This window comes from Jaculus jaculus, chromosome 1, assembly GCF_020740685.1.
Source record: "Jaculus jaculus isolate mJacJac1 chromosome 1, mJacJac1.mat.Y.cur, whole genome shotgun sequence".
Classification (NCBI taxonomy): Eukaryota; Metazoa; Chordata; class Mammalia; order Rodentia; family Dipodidae; genus Jaculus; species Jaculus jaculus.
The window spans coordinates 313912773-313930475 of NC_059102.1; the positions used below are offsets into that span (position 1 = coordinate 313912773).

The window sequence follows — 17703 nt, forward strand, 5'->3', positions numbered from 1 at the left end:
TTGGATTATATCACAGACCTGCCTTCCTAAGGTATGTTCTGGAAGAAAGTGTATTCCAGGGCTGGGAGAAACCTCATGAGACGCACAAGCTCAGTTTTTCAACTGCAGGTCTAGAAATGCAAACCCAGGAGCTGGTTTCTCAGCTCTCTTCAAGGAACAAATTATACGACTGTCTAAATTACTGTTGCAAAGATATGCTGTGTACCTAGAATAAGGAATCAATTGAGTTTTGAAATCTAGTGAGAACAACAAAATATATACTTATCTTTGGAATGTCTAGTTAAGGCACCCTCATGGCCTACCTCAGCAGTTAATTTATGTTTTAATTTCCATCTGTTAAAAAATTGTTTCTTATGTCCCACTAAAATTTCCCCTGCTTTCCTTGAACCAACCACAAATCCTCACACAGCCTTTTCTAAACGCTGAGCGTGTGATAAGTTAATTTCCTCTTGTTCAGTACTTGACAGGCAGGCAAAAAAAGAGCCAGCGTCCCTCAAAAATTAAATAAATAAATAAATAAATAAAAATAAAAAATCCTTTTCATATACTTCAAGGCTTTAGCTTCTCTCCAACACTTGTTTCTTTAAAATAACTTCACCTGCTGTTGGCTATCAAAACCAATATCCATTTATACAAGCTACCAATTCTCTCTTCAGCAGTGTTAGGGTTATGACATGAAATGTCCCCTGGCAGACTCAGGTGTTGAAGGCTTGGTCCTGCAGCAGAATGCAGAGGTGGCTCAATCGTGACAGCTCTAACTCAATTGAGGTAGTAGTCATTCATAGATTCATAATCTGATGGCATTATTGGGAGGTGGGAGAAATTAAGCGGTTGGATCTAGTGGGAGAAAGTAGGTCTGTTGGCATGCCTTAGAAGATGTATCCTGTGGTCTCTCCCTGTCTCTTCCTCCCTGGCTGCCAAGAAGTGAGCAGCTCTCCTCCAGTAGACTTTTCTGCCTTGACAGTTCTGCTCCAAGCAATCCACCTCCACCAGCCAGGTCGCACCTCCAAAAGGCTCCGTGACCTCTCATAGAGCACCACCAGCTTGGGACCAAGTGTTCAAACACACAAACTTACAGAGGACGTGTCACATTCAAAACCTATCAGAGCTCACTGAGAGAGTCTCCCTAATAGTCTACTTACTGCGGGCAGCCCCGGAGTCAGCATAGCACCAGAGAGTGAGCAAAGACAAGAGCACCGAGCGAGAACCATGTCAGGAGTGGTGGGTGCAGGAAGCCTCCAGAACTACAGAAAGACCCACAGCATCAAGTGCTCCCCAAAAACTGAGCAGGATGCTGGCTACAAGAGAGCGAGAGACTCAGCAAAGACATCCAGTGGAAGCCCCATCCATCTCAGTGGAAGCCAGGTCAGAAGAAGCAGAAAAGGTCTTGGGAGTTTTGAAAAGACAGCAAATGTAGTTAGTCCAAACTGTTCCACAACAAAATAGCACTACAGAATAGCACGTATCTTTTCTTTTTAGGACCTAAAACCTGAGCCCATTTATAGGATAAAAAGGAAGAATCAGGGCTGGAGAGATGGCTTAGCGGTTAAGCGCTTGCCTGTGAAGCCTAAGGACCCCGGTTCGAGGCTCGGTTCCCCAGGTCCCACGTTAGCCAGATGCACAAGGGGGCGCACGCGTCTGGAGTTCGTTTGCAGTGGCTGGAGGCCCTGGCGCGCCCATTCTCTCTCTCCCTCTATCTGTCTTTCTCTCTGTGTCTGTCGCTCTCAAATAAATAAATAAAAAATTTTAAAAAAAGGAAGAATCAGATTAGAAATAGTCTCAAGTTCCGGGGGAAATATAGGGAACATGGCTCAAGATCCAAACAGGAAGCAGAAGACAGGGTCCAAGTGGAGGTGTCACCTCAGGTCCAAGAGGACACCTACTCGCAACTGCACACTAAGGTGGGAGCCAGTCCCTTTCTCTGCTCTGTCTCAGATGGCACCTTGGCGACCTTCTGAAGTGGCTGAGGCTTTCCCTTCCAGAGAGCTAGATCTGTCTGAGGCAAAAATAGAAGTAGGGCTGGCAGAAGCAAGATGTCAGCATGAATTTTAGTAAAGTGTCCCGATCAAAGGCAAAGCTGATTGAATTGCCTGGGCCTCAATGCCACCTGTCCTTTATTTAGTTCACTTTGCAGAGGTTGGGGACATCAGCAGAACCGTGACATGGATCTGAAGGAAAGGATATGAAATCAGAAGCATTTGCTGCTTTCTTCTTAGAGAGCAGATACCTATCACGTCATCCTGTCTCTGAACCCTGGGGACAGAAATCATGTAAACACGGGGCTTGGGGTGTGGGGAAGCCAGGCGATGGGGCACCAAAGGCCGTCTTGGGACCTGGCTTCTGAGTACTTGCAGTTTTCTTACATTTAGCTTGTCAAATTCCTCTTCATCCACCAAGGCGTCTGACAGGTTTAATTGTTTCCTTAGGGCTCTGTCTTTCCCTTCAGTGAACAAAGGCAATTGGGAGGGATTTGGGTTTAGTCCTTTTGCTAATAAAATTCTGCTAACACACAAACACAAATAGATGTGTTTATGTGCATGAGTGTGTATGTGTGTGTATATATATATACCTGTGTATATATGTGTGCTCTCTCTCATTTGCATATGAGAGCAGACAAAGCAGATCACTGGCTCACTATTTGGACAGCTGCTCGAAGGATGGAAGGGAATGCATCTGTAGCTCTCCCAGCAGTCAGAATCATCTCCGAAGATTAATTATATACTAATGGAAGACAATGAGCAACAGGTACCGGTCACAGCCACCAGGGCTGTCATTATGAGTCTCTTTCTGCTCATCCTCTCCAAAGCATTTTTACTGAGGCCATTAAAAAGAACAAGATGAATATATTTACTGTATTTTAAATAGTTTCATTCTTCCATTCTCCCCCTGAAACTTCTGAATTACCAATTAAAAATGCAATCAATGGGGTCAGAGATGAAGTGAAAGGCGAGAGAAGGACAGTAAGCCCCTCAGGCAATGCACTGACCGCACAGCCACTGCTGAGGACTGGTCTAGCATCCTCTACCAGCTGGGGGAAGGGGGGTGGACATTCTGAAAGACAGCTTGCTTGGTGGCTATTCCCACAACACTAAGAGGTGCCAGGCCTTCTCCGAGAGAAACCGCACAAGATCACCTGACTTCTCGTGCCTCGATGCTCCCAGATGCAGAGCTGCCTTTCAAGAAATCCCCCTGGGCTGCTTATCTCCTGCAGTGACATACACTCTGACGGTCTATGCTGACAGTCCTGGGTGCACGGGGTTACATTCAGTGTTCAGCAATTTTTATTTATTTATTTTGGTGTTTAGAAGTAGGGGCTCATTCTAGCCCAGGCTGACCCGGAATTCATGCTGTATTTTCAGGGTGGCCTTGACCTCACAGCAATCTACCTGCCTCTGCCTCACGAGTACTGGGATTAAAGGCATGCACCACCACACCCGGGACTCAGCAAATGTTTTTGTAGGTTAATTTGTTGGCTCATTTGTCTCTTAGATCAATGTTTGAAAAATGAAGGTTTCCAGGTACCAAGAATTTGTTGTTGTTTTTTTGTTTTTGAGGTAGGGTCTCACTCTGGCCCAGGCTGACCCAGAATTAACTATACACTCTCAGGGTGGCCTTGAACTCACGGCAATCCTCCTACCTCTGCCTCCTGAATGCTGGGATTAAAGGCGTGCGCTACCATGTCAAGCTTCAGTTCCTAAGAATTTTGCAAAGGTTTAAGAAGAAATCAATTAAATTGAACAAGTATATATTGAGCACCATTATGTGCAAGACAGTAGTCAAGGTGCTACAAAAACACCAGTAAGAGGTAGTTCCTACTAAAAAGCACAGGATAGATGAGCAAGTAGTCATTAAGAAAATGATGTCTTAAGGCTTACACAGCCTTCACAGCCTTAGGATCCAAAAGAAAAACAGCCCAGGTATGGTGCCACATCTCTGTAATCCCATCACTCAGAAGGCTGAGGTAGAAGAATTGCCATGAGATCAAGACTGGCCTGGGCTCTGTATCAAGTACCATATAGGAAAAGAAAGAAAGAAAGAAAGAAAGAAAGAAAGAAAGAAAGAAAGAAAGAAAGAAAGGAAGGAAGGAAGGAAGGAGGAAAGGAAGAAAGGAAGAAAGGAAGAAAGGAAGAAAGGAAGAAAGGAAGAAAGGAAGAAGGAAGGAAGGAAGGAAGGAAAGAGGGAAGGAAGGAGGAAGAAGAAAGAAAAAAGGAAGGAAAAAAAAGAAAGGGAGGGAAGGATGAAGGAGAGAGGGAAGGAGGGAAGGAAAGGGAAGGAGGGAGGAAGAAAAAAAAAGAAAAGAGAGAAACAAAGAGACAAACACATACACAGGATAAGTTAGGAAAAATAGAAGTGTGGAGGTAGGGATGAAATCAGGAATTCCTGTTGACCATGAAATTTAAAATACACCTTGAAATATAAAGAGGAATTCAACAGGCAAGAATGTTAAGGCAAACACAGATGACACTTAACAAATCATGGCTTGATCCTAATTTTTCCAGCAACTGGGAAAAGAGCCCACATCTCAGGGTCTCTTGATAGAGGCCACAGGCCTTGCAAATAGGCCAGCTTTTCACCCCATCCCATTCCTCCTGAGTTCTGTGCTTGAGGTCTGGCTAACAGAAAGGAAGCCTAAACTCACAATCTCGTGACGCTCCCAGCCATGCCAGGCTCAAGGAGGAATCCACAGAGGGTTTACCAGGCAGCCCAGAGCACAGGGTACAACATGGTGTCTAGACTGGTGTGTAATGCCAAGTGTCAAAGAGGCCACGGTAGGATGAGCAATGACTCTACCTACTTTCAGTCTAGTAGTTATATATGAAAAGATCTGTCAGACAGGAACTGCATCTCCAGGTCAGGTACAACCTTTATTTCTCTTTGAGGCTGGCCACACAGTGGCTCTTTCCTGGGTGATTTCCTGGTCTTTAGATCACGGTGAAATGCAGTCCTTCTATCAATTTCCTCGTAATCCAAATCCAGATAATTCCAAGGATGCAGAGGATACTATAAAGGCCCCTCCTACGCAAATCCTCTCCCCTTACAGGACTGGAAACTCATCAACAAAAGCCTGGTTTCTGTGATTGTTAATACTGTTAACCTGATGGACTTCAGAATCACCAAGAAAACAAACCTATGGGAAAAAGAACTTTTTATGAGGGAGTTTCTAGGCTAGGCTAACTGAGGTAGAAAGGCCCGCCCGAAACGCTCCGTGGCATGGACTGTGGAAGCAGCTGAGCAGCGGCGTTCATTGCTCTGCTTCCTGACTGTGGACACGATGGGCCCCGCGGCTCCCGCTGCCGTGCCTTCATGACAGACAGTCCCATCTTTCTTATCTGTGAGCCAAAAATAAACTCGTTCTTAAGCTGTTTTTGTTGGGTGTTTTGTCACAGCCATGAGAAAAGCAGTGCAGCTTGTTCTGAATAATTAGACTCGTCTTACAAGATCGCAACATCTCCTAGGAAGACAAAGTTAAATCTATTAATCATTCAAACATCAAACTATTAAGAAAACTAGTGAGCTTTGATTTTTACTTTGCTTCTCTTCTCCTGCTCAGCTTGAGAAGTAGGACAGCTGATGGTAAACATCCCTGCCTTTAAAGTGCTGACGCAAGGGAGTCTTCCTTGAAGCTCATGGGCCCACGGAACTATACAGTTTACAAGGTCTCTTAAAATTTAAAATCTTGAACTGGGTATGGTGGCTCATACCTGTAATCCCAGTACTTGGGAGGCTGAATCAGGAGGAATTCCAGGAGCTTACAGCCAGCCTGTAATACCTAGTGGGTTCCAAGCCACCCTAAGAACCCATCTCAAAACAAACCAATACACAAAAAGTTGCAAGTATACACAAGGACAATATTTTTCTCATTTCCATCAGATTCTCAAAGCTCCTTACATCCTAGGGAATATCATGACTGAAATACTTTTTTTGGTTTTTCGAGGTAGGGTCCCACTCTAGCCCAGGCTGACCTGGAATGTACTCTGGAGTCTCAGGGTGGCCTTGAACTCACAGCGACCCTTCTTCCTCTGCCTCCCGAGAGCAGGGATTAAAGGCATGCACCATAAAGCCAGGCCCCTCTAAGAATCTTCTGTGTCTTGCACAAGTTCTAAATCAATTCCCTTACAGATTCAAGGAGGAGAAAATGAAGCACAGGGTAATAAAATTTGAAAAGAGCTAGTCACTTCATAGTAGAACTGGGACTAACCTGGTGTCCCAGTCCCACTGCTGCTTCCCCCTCAGAGATACCTCTCCCTGGAAGATGTCACTTAATTATGTGAAGTTTTCTAAAATTGGTCTAATTGTATTTTCCATCATTAGTAGTGCAAAAGATATATAAGGCCAGGCCCAAAGAGACCAATCCTAAGGCGTAATTCTAATCACTATGTCTGCTAGCTTCAGTTTTCCTCTCTCCAATGGGTGCTGTGCCTCTGTTGGATTGTGCTTTAGGCCACAGGACAGGGTCACTTGTCCTTGGGGCTTAATGGCATTTCTGAAACAAATACTTCAGAGATTCTATTTATTAACTGATTTATTTTTAAGGGGCAAAGGATTTACCATATGACACTGTACGTTCTAGGCAAACATTCTGCCTCTGGGCCATCCCCCAACCCAGAAATGAATGTTTTCCCTGTCCTTGCTTTGTCATGGAGTATTTATTATATGCTAAGAATCCTTCCAGGCATTAGAAATACAAAGGTGGACAGCACGGGTATGTATACACTCCCCGCCCTGCCTTCAGTGCACTCATGCTAAGAGCACAATACAGACTTTCATTCTTTCACTCAGGTACCACAGAGACAGGAAACCCTCAGAGAGACACACCTGTAGACGTACGGAGGTTCCCGTGAAATCCCTCCTTCCCCGTTCACTTACCCTCTATATTCAAACACTACTGGTCTGCTCCCTGCCTAGAACAGCATAGATTGGCTGTTAGGCACTTCTACTGCTGTTGCCTACACTGGCCAGACACAGACACTCCCCCCATCGCTGTTGGGTCACCAGGGCATCTCTCCTGTGTCCATCTTGCTTCTGAGCCTGGGTGGTTTTCATAGAATACTTTGGAACTCTCAGAGTCAAAGCTATTATGAGAAAACTGAGTTCCTGGTAAATTACTGAGCAAGGCGCAGGCTAATTGTAGAAGTATGTGTATCAGAACATTGGTTTTGGGGGAGAAAAATCCCATTTCTACATGTATCCACAGAGAACACAGTTCAATACAGCAGTGAAGACAGTGTGAGATGCTCACGCTGCCATGGACCACTGAGAGGACACTGATTTGTTTTTACTACAAGACCTCTTATTACTTTACCTTGGGTAACAAGTAAGTAATATTTGTTAATTTTAAAATCATATATTTGAATCATATTTTCCTGAACTGAGAAGGGCATGGACTATGCCCCATTTGTCTTTACATTCTCAATGCTTTTCACTGAGTGGTATATGATGACTTTTGAACAGAAGAGATGAAAATGAAGGAAAACAGAGAGGAAAAGAAAGGTCCAACATGTTTAGTATGTTCAAGTAAATGAGAGCTATGAAGCCTCAAGTGATTTATAACAGAACAATTTCTTGCTGGAGACTCAAGTGTCCATTCTGTGTGTCCAAGACCCACTAAGCACTAGGGACCTAGTCCACTCTATAAGGATGGACTAATGCAGGATTTTCCCTTATGGAGAGATAGAGTACATATAGCTACATAGGGCTAAAAACAAAATAGGGGGAAACAAAATAAACAGAGATAAAAGGAAAAGCAAGAGAAGTGGGGGCTGGTCCTGCAGAGTGATGCAAAAGGCCCCTGGAGAAATGTTGGTGCATTTGGAGCTGTGGAGAAAACACGATGAACACGGGCAGGGCAGTTTCTGCAAAGGAGTGAAGACCAAATCCAGGAACCGACTGTACGGTGGTGGGCTCTGATGAAGACATGACTGCAGTCTGCGGAAGGAAGGAAGGTTGACAGAGGACACACTCTTGAATGGGATCATCGGGGGTAAAGGGAGGTCATTTCAGGATGAGAGAGAGCTGGACATATTTGAAGAGAGAAAGAGAAGCCATGGAGACTGCGAAGGCAGTGCTCAATAGCTGTAAGTGCTAAGACAGAGAGAATGTGGAACAGAAGCAGCTGGCAGCGGCACGAAGATGCTCTGAGGGACAAGAGGAAAGCCGGGGAATCTCAACGAGGAAGCAGTGTCATACGGTGAGGTGTACCGCTGACAAGAAGGAGGGGCACAGAGGACTTGGACATTAGTGAGGGGAATTTCTTCTGGAGTGAACAAAGGATCACAGGACAGCTTTTGGGAAGCAACAGTAGCCAGACAGCAGGATTCCTCTTCCCTCCCATTTTCAGTTCTTTTCATAAGCTTCTCCATGCATAAAACTGGGTAATTCCTACTTATGCATATGTATGAGGAGATGTTATCAATGAGGTTTTGAAGCGAGAGGAAATAAAAACATCAACTCAATATGAAGCATTACTCACAGCTACAGTGATGGACAGTCATATCTGTCCAATAGGCTGACCAGAAATGATATAGGAGAGTCAGGGACAGATCTCTACTTAGGACAGCCTTCAGATCCCTGCTTATAAGTTGTCCCAGTTTAGCAGAGGTCCCAACAGCCTCGGATAATCAGAGGGGAGGACGCTTATCTTTTCAGAGATAGTAAAGTGCAGATAGAAGGTCACAATGTTGCTTATAAACACAGAGTGAGCAAATGAGATGTTAGAAGCAAAAAATCTGGCTCCAGTTCCAGGTCTATATCTCCATCCCTGAGCTTTCAGGATCCTTGGTAGCTTGGGCTCTGTTCAGAGTCTGATAAGAATGGGGAGAGAGAAATGCATGTTGGGGTAGAACTGGGGACCGATGGTGGTTTGGAAGAAGGTGACATGGTTTGGAGGCATGTTCTCTAAAGATTCATGTGAAAAGACACGGTTCCCACTGTGATGCTACTGGGAGGTGATGGAACTTTGGGAAGTGAGGTCTTATATATTGCTTAGGTTGAATTTTTGCCATAGTGATGGAAAGGTGACTGATACAGAAAGGGTGTTTTAGAGTAGAACCATTTGTACTTGATTCTAGAGGGACAGCATGAGTTGTGGAGCTTTAAGAATACTAGGAATATTTTACTTAGGCTTCATAAAACAATAGTGACTAATGATTAAGGCATCCACCATCTCTCATAATTTTGGGATCTTGCCTATGTAACTGAGGTTAGGGCAATATGTACTTACATGACCAAAACATAACGATGCTTCAAAGTTGCATATACTTTACAGACCACCAATTATTATCTCCTAAAAACCTTTCTTCTTTATTTTGTCTCCTTTTCCTAAAATACACTTCTACTTGACTTCACAAGTAAGTTACAATTCATCACACCACTGTCAAGTGACCAAAAGGCTCTGACTCCACTCCTTGCTGAAACAGTCCCCTTGGTGTTGTGACCCACCCACATGCCTCAGTACCCTCCTTTTTTCTGGCTTCTTGCTTCTTTGTTTTTGTTTGTTTGTTTTTGGTTTTTTGAGGTAGGGTCTCACTCTAGGCCAGGCTGTCCTGAAATTCATTCTGTAGTCTAAGGGTGGGCTTGAACTCATGATGATCCTCCTACCTCTGCCTCCCAAGTCTGGGATTAAAGGCATGCGCCATCATGCCCGGCTCTTCTTGCTTCTCTTTGATCCAAACTCCTCACTTCTCTTTAAGGGTGGGTAAATGAGATGTCATAATCCCTTTTCATAGTTCCAGTTTCCCTTTACAAATCCTGCCTAGGATATTTTCTCCTTGACTTTCAAAATAAAGAGGTATTGAGGAGTTTTTTTTTTTTTTTTTTAAGTTTCAGTCCTTATAGGGAATTTACTTACCATGTTCTTAAAGATTATTCACCATTTTATGTCTTCCATTCTGCTATTAAAATTATTTCTTTGCAGGTCATATATTTCTCTTTTGAAATATCTAACAGATATTGTCTTCAACATTCTACGGCTTCAGTTCTATGAGTTCACACTTTAAGAAGCTAACAACTTTGCCTGCAGTTTGGTGTGCTTCCTGAATGTGAAGATACTTGTCTTTGTTGACTTTTGCTTAGCCTGATTGTTTACTGACTGGGAGACAGTAGGGCTCCGTGATTTCTCAAGAAATCCCCCTAAACAACGTTTACCTCACCATTAAGCCAACATTTAACTCACAATACAGTTTGTCTGTCCTGTATTTTTTTTTCCATGCTCATCTGGAGCTCACTCTGCAGCCCTGGGGTGTCTTTGAACTCATGAGACTTCTACCTCAGCCCCCTGGGTGCTGGGACTAAAGGCAAGTGGTATAATATCTGGCTTTGTTCTGAATTTTAACATACCGGTTTTATAATAAAAACTAAATATGCAGGTATACAAATGTGTGGTTTGTCTTGGCAGGTGGACAACACGAAGCAGAATGGCAAAACCAAAAAACTTGAGATCCAAACAGTTCTCTAACACTTACCAGCCGTGTGTTATCGTGAGAAAGTTTTCTAAAACTGTTCAGGCTCAAGCTCTTCATCTTTAGAAGGATCACGGGGTACTGACACTAGGGGTAAGGGTGACAAAATATACTAAGGTCCTAGCTGGCTCACCTTACTTGAGGGTAGGGTTATGCTTACTAACCACCTGTACAAACGATCCCTTTGTGGTTACTTACTCCAATTCACTTTCAACCCAGGCTCTGTGACAATACACAGCATGCCCTTAAGCACATCTCCTGCACAGTGAGTACAGGCATTAGGCTGGCCTTGCACTCATGGCAATATTACCTCCTCACGTCAGCCTCCGTGGTGCTGAGATCAAAGGAAGTGCCACCACACTCAGACCGTGCAATCTATTTCTTTTTGTTTGCTTGCTTTTTTTTTTTTTTGTTTGTTTTTTCGCGGTAGAGTCTCACTCTAGCCTAGGCTAACCTGGAATTCACTACTGGGTCTCAGGGCGGCCTTGAACTCACAGTGATCCTCCTACCTCAGCCTCTGGAGTGCTGGGATTAAAGGCGCGCACCACCAGGCCCAGCCTGCAATCTATTTCTTAAATCCCATTCTCATCACTCAAGTAGAAAGTGACTGTTCCTTTTTTATGAATTACCATAACTTACATTAACGTCCAGATATTGATTCAGGGCGTTAATCTACCTACCCATTGTACATTTACTGCTTATATGGGGTAGGAAGGGACTTGACCTAAATATGCAAAAATGAACAGGGCATAGCTCTTCCTCTCAAGAGCCTCACAGTCTAGAGGCAAGCATGACAAAGAAATGAATAATAAACAGCAACACACTAATGCAGCCATTTCAAGAAATATTGAAAAGTGCAACAAGAACACGCAGGAGGAAATTTACTTCGTCAGATGTTCGATCTTGCATCGCAGTGATTTGTTCAGCGTCTGTATCTGTACCCGAGTAAATTCCCTGAGCACCAGCGCCCCCAATTCAGTCACTCAAGAAACATAGCCAAGTTCCTGGTATGCTGCATATGCATACTCGTTTAAATAAGCGGAAATCCCATTTCATAGGCATCTTTGACTAGAAGACAAGACCACCATGGTGTGAACTTCACAGCTGAGTTCCAACCCTTATCCACTTTGTCAACAAATACATGGCAATAATTTGAGAAGGGACGAAAGCAAAACCAGAATCTAGGTCACCAAATTCTCACAGAGAGGGCCACTCTCCCAGTGTAAACAACAGGAAATAGGAGAGGTAGATCTCAGCCTGCAGAATCCAGTACAGAGGATGATGCCCACCATGCAGGGTCCTGCCCTGGTTCCCAGGAAAGCCTGGCTTTTGTGTATTTTTGCTATCTGGGTTCCTCCATCTTAGAGGAGTATATATGGGTGGCAGCCATCTAACCTCTACAGAAATCAGACTGGCCCAACTGTGAAAGCAGCTTCTGAGTCATGTCAGTTCAGTCTGTCATAATAATAACATGCCATCTGGAGGCTGGGAGGCTCAAGCTCAAGAGACTGGTAGATCCAGTGTCTATGAAGGCTCACATTCTGGTTCATAGATGGTGCCTGTCAGCTGAGTCCTCGCGTGGTAAAAGGAGCTAGCTAATAGTTCCATTGGGCTTCTTTTATAAAGGCATTAATCCCGAACATGAGGACTTTACTCTTATGACCTAGTTACTTCCAAAACACCCCATCTCTAAGGCCATCACTTGAATGGTAAGTCTTCAACATGTGAGTTTTGGAGGAATAGAAACATTCAGACCATACATAACATTGGAGGTTACATTTGTAAGGTTTTGTTTTTCCAAGTGATCAAAACCTCTTCTCCCTGCCCAGTTTCTGAAGGGGCAGAAAGTTGGAGGAGATGGCAACTGGGAAAGTGTTAAGCATGGGGGACAGAATAACTTGGTTATCTCACTTCTTATGACAAATATATATGCAGTTATGGAATTTCAGGTAGGACAAAGCCAACACAAATTGGAAAGTTCTCCAGTTACAACAGAGAGATTTGTATTAAACACCAAGAAGAAATCCTTCAATGCTCCCTTAGGACACATATATCTTAAAGATATTTATATTTACAAAAGCAATAGGTCTTGGAAGGGAAAAGGAGCAGAAGTTTCTTTAATTCTGTCTAAACCCATCAGCCCAAGAGATGGCTTCAATGGCTCCAGAAGCAACAAGAGGGAGGCCCTCGCCCTGGGACTCAGCACCCTCCCATGGGCTGGGCTCTTACCTGTAGATGGGGTCCTGCATCACCAGCATCTTGCTTTCATCCCACGTCCACTCCTTTTTCTGCAATAAAAGAAGCTGTAAATGAATAAGTTAGGCTTGTCCTCAGCTACAGAACCGGATCACAGTTGTTTAGGTAATGCTTATGCAAACACATGTACTTGGCTCTTGGGCTTTTTCCCTCTAAGAGGCTCAGAGTTGATTGCTACAAAAGGACAGGCAGAAAATGTCATGTGTCTGTTCTGACCTATTCCCTCCAAGAACCTTTAAGAGTGTCTCTTCGGGGCACTAAGGAGGCAGGAACCCAGAAGGCCTCAGGGGATCACAAGCAACTCTAAATCAAAATTTCATAGAGTAATTGCAAGGAAAAAAAACCTACACATTGTTCTAGAGTTGGAAAAGAAGGAAAACTGGTAAGGGAGGCAAAGAAAAAATATGTGGAGGATGCTGTCAAGTGCAAATGAAATGCTCCATCCTCCCCTTTAAGAGGATGGACAGCATCACCACCAGCCACTAATGGGGGTGTCACACAAGGCAGGGAAGTTACCTAGTGCCTCTGAAGAGGTACTCCTCAAAAGACATTCTGTGACACTAACTTATAGTGAACACAAAAGAGATCTCCTAAGCAGCTAAAGATGGGGCTAGGAATTGAGGTAAGAAAACTCACACCACACTGCATGATGAGGTGAGTAGCACCTCAGTGTGGAGGGGAAGTAGCTGAGACCCAGAGCACAGGGGCAGGGCCAGAGAATCCTGGCTTTTGCCACATTGGGAGTGCTGTCCAGGGAAATGGAGAAATAATGCATTCAGCTGTGAAAGAAGGAATCAAAGGGTGTGGGGGTGTGGGGAAAGAAGGATATACTGCTTTTTGTAGGTGGATTTCTCAAGCAGAATGCACAGGGTGGCTGGCCACTCTCAAAAATGTCAGGGTTTGGAGACTGGGCGATAAGAGAAAACTAGGCCCTTAGAGTGACATCAGGAAGGACTAATTCTGCCAACAGCATCCCACAAGACCATACTACCTGCCAACACACACACACACACACACACACACACACACACACACACACAGAGTAATTATTTATTTATTTATTTTTATTTTTATTTTTTGGTTTTTTGAGGTAGGGTCTCACTCTGGCCTAGGCTGACCTAGAATTCACTATGTAGTCTCAGGGTGAGCTCAAACTCTCACTGATCCTCCTACCTCTGCCTCCCGAGTGCTGGGATTAAAGACGTGTGCCACCACACCCGGCTTAATTGTTTAATATTTAAAAATTCAACACCAATCCAAAATAATACATGAGGTAGATTTAGACTGGTTTATAAGTATTTCATTGCAATCAATTTAAACTGCTTTACAGAAAGCAAAACTTTAGGTATGACTAAAATCAACTTTTTTACGATCCCTTCTTATAATTACTACTGACTACTCTGCAATACTCTTTGGTTGCTATTGTTTGAGACAGGGTTTCATGTATCCCTGGCTGGCCTTGAATTGGCCATATAGCCAAGGATGATCTTGAATTTCTAATGCTCCCTCCTCCTCTGAGTGCTGGGATTACTGGCATGTATCATGTGCTGGGGATCAAACCCAGAGTTCATGCATGCTAGGCAAACACTCTACTAACCAAGCTACCTCACCAGGCCCTGCCCTGCAACATTTTTAAAGAACTACTTGGAGCAGCACAGAGCAGGGAGAATAATCTCTAAGTAAGAACTCTCAGATATATAAACACAGCAAGCCCCAGACCTCTTTTACATTTAGTAATCCCACGTTTTGCAAACACCCCTCACTTGATTGATTTTCCAAACTTTTTGCTACCATAACTGACTGTTTATAAGTGACATTTGGCCAGTGTGCCCCTCAAAACCCAGGGCTCTGAAGTGTATCCACAATTTACCTGTAGTCTGCTTGGCATGGTAGAGATACACACTCCCTCTGTGTGCCAGCCAGAACTCTGCTCTTCAACTGGCAGAGGTATTCACAGTGGTCATTAGCTGCCCTCACTCGGGCTGGCATCCATTCACAGCCAGTTTCCAACTGATGAACTGAAATGTTTTCAGAGCTTAAAGTTCAAATGCCTGTTTTCAACTCATAAGGGTTTATCATGAGTTATTTAAACAGCAACATATAATAATGTTAAAATATTTGATTTGGGTAGGGAATTTTTATAACATAACTAGTAGATTAAGTTGTGCCCAAAGTCATGACAGTACATTTTGCCTACACCTGAATTCAAGTCAGAATTTCAGTTGCATTTAGCAGGAGTTGTAAGGGAAAGTGAAGCATATAGCTACTTTTCATTCCCAGAAGCAAAAGTCTGGGGTGGGCATATGTGCGCATATGTGTAGCTCTATGTGTTTTCTTAACTACAGGTACCTAGACTCCATCTTTTCAGAAATGGTCATGTAGTAGGTCTGAGGTCAGGTTATAGCATGGACAAACTTCAGGGGATCCTGATGTGGGATTGAGCGCCCCTGGTGGACACTGGTTGGCCCCAGGCAGAGAATCTTCCATATGTTGCCTACTCCAGGCGGGCATGGAAGGGCTTCTGATTCCAGAGATGGTCAACGGATTGTGATCCCGTCAACCCTGTGCCTGTGGCCAGTACTACTTGATAAACAGTAGCTGTGAGGTAAACACTCAGTGGAGGTGGAAACAGCAGAGAGCTTCGAGGGAATGGCTTCTGGCTTCTGGCTTCTTTCACATTCTTACTACCTGGGGAATTTTGCTATTTTTCGCTGTCCTGACTCAGCTGTGGTCTCCATAGCATGAAGGATGTGAAGACGTTCCCAGTCCAGACAGGAAGAGAAGGAAGGAGGGGGTATGTACCTCTAAAGCTATGACAACCCTTGGGGTGCTCCCTGGGGAAAGTGTGCCCTTCAGCACCTTATTTGTGCCAGCAGCCCAGGAGGACCAGCAGGGCACTGGCAGTCTAGACAGGTCCTCACATGGCTCCATTGGGAGCAACAGGAGTGGTGAGGCCCAGGCGCCAAGTGTCCAAGGACACGAGACCCACTTCTCTCACTAGCTCCACAAACATAAAACAACAGATAAAAATCGTACGTGGGGAAGAAGTACCCAATGGGGCAGGTTGATGCCCTACAGTGAACTACTTGGAGGTTTTCCATACCCCACTTTTCATGTGTGCGTGTGATTCTAGTCTCTTACACTTGCCATCAACTTGCCTTTCAAAGATGCCTCCAGCACTGATGAACCTTGTTTTTTGTTGGGGGTGTGAGAGGCTTTGAACTTGATGTTACTATCCTACCCAGCTCTCTGAACCCTCCTCCTCACTCCTCTCCTATCTCTTTCTTCTTTAAAAATTTTCTTTTACTTTATTTTTATTTATTTATGTGAGAGAGAAAAAGAGGAAGAATAGGCACACCAGGGATCCCAGCCACTGCAAACAAACTACAGACACGTGTGCCCTCTTGTTCATCTGGCTAACGTGGGTCCTGGGGAATTGAACTGAGGTCCTTTGGCTTTGCAGGCAAACGCCTTAGCTGCTAAGCCATTCCTCCAGCCCTCCAATCCCTTTCTCTATGATTTTTTTTACTCCTCATTAACTTGAAAAGTGGCCTAACTTGAAGGAAGGCTCTGCTCCATTAACTGGAAGCTGTGGGAAAGAGCGCGTGTTACTGAGCCTCAGGAGCATCAGGGAACATCACGAACCCAGGGCTGCACGTGCTGCACCCTGAAGCCCATCGACGTAATCACAAAAAGGTCTCGCTTAGCTGGGTTGCTCCCAGCCCAGGACTCAGAACGGAAGGAAAACACGACAGGATCCTTCCTGGGAAAGGCGGAGCTCCTCTGAGGGACAGATTGCTTTGCCTACAGCATACCTGATGGCCCTATAAGTACTTCCAAAGACTGCACTGCAGTATAAGTGACTTTATCTGGGCAGTCTTGCAGTCTGACAACCATCGTTTTTTTTTTCCAAAAAATATTTATTTATTTACTTACTTATGTGAAAGAGACAGAGAGAGAAAGAGAGAAAGAGGCCGAGAGAGAGGGAGGGAGAGAATGGGTACACCAGGGCCTCCAGCTACTGCAGATGAACTCCAGATGCATGTGCCACCCTGGGTATCTAGCTTATGTAGGTCCTGGGGAATCAAATCTGGGACCTCAGGCTTTGCAGGCAAGTGCCTTAACCACTAGGAAATCTCTCCAGGCTGACAGCCTTTTTCAAGTACCTTCTCATTTTCTCCCACAAGCATTTAATATTGCCTTGACACTTGCTTTTCAGAGAACGAACAGCCAGAGGAAATTCATCTTTACCTGCTCTAATGTCTTTTGTTTGTTTGAGGCAGGATCTCACTCTAACCCAGGCTGACTTGCAACTCACTCTATAACCTAGACTGTCCTCGAACTCATGGTGCGTCTTCTACCTTGGCCTCCAGAGTGCTGGGATAAATGTCATGGGTCACTATGCCAAACTACCTGCTTCAGTTTTTTTTTTTTTTTTGGTTTTTTGAGGTAGGGTCTCACTGTGGTCCAGGCTGATCTGGAATTAATTATGTAGTCTCAGGGTGGCCTCGAATTCTCAGCGATCCTCCTACCTCTGCCTCCCAAGTGCCAGGATTAAAGGCGTGCGCCACCACGCCCGGCTGCTTCAGTTTTTATTCTCATACTTTTCCTAGATGTTATAGAAAAAGAATACCATTTATCTACTCAAGGAATGAACTTTTGCTTAATACTTCCATTTACATTATTAAAACTGAGCTCCACTTTAAATGAGCACTGAGGCTTGAAGGGCAGCTTATGCCCCCAGAACCACTGGGGTAAGTGAGACCCATCTCTTTTCCATGTAAGCCTCATGTTCTCTTTGCTATATCAAGTGATGAAATCAAAGTAATTCACTTCCCACTGCCAGAAAGCTCTTTGCTTTCAACAAAGGATAAGGATAAAGGGCTTATGTGTGTTTTTGTAAGACTTCTGACTTTTTGTAAGCACATCCTTGATACAGGACCTTCTCTTTATCTACTGAGTAAAGGTGTCAAGTCCTCCATGGAAAGAT

General features: G+C 44.2%; 1 protein-coding gene across 4 annotated transcripts in view; it reads right to left on the reverse strand.

The window, feature by feature from the left end:
* The window catches only part of LOC101601843 (carboxyl-terminal PDZ ligand of neuronal nitric oxide synthase protein), a 303471-nt gene that overhangs the window by 56280 nt on the left and 229488 nt on the right, over positions 1-17703 (reverse strand). For 3 of the 4 annotated variants that reach the window (XM_045152911.1, XM_045152896.1, XM_045152918.1), the window contains one exon: positions 12687-12760. In XM_045152911.1, the coding sequence (XP_045008846.1) occupies positions 12687-12760 (74 nt within the window). The remainder of the gene's footprint in view (positions 1-12686; positions 12761-17703) is intronic. The other variant, XM_045152904.1, reaches the window with a different exon arrangement.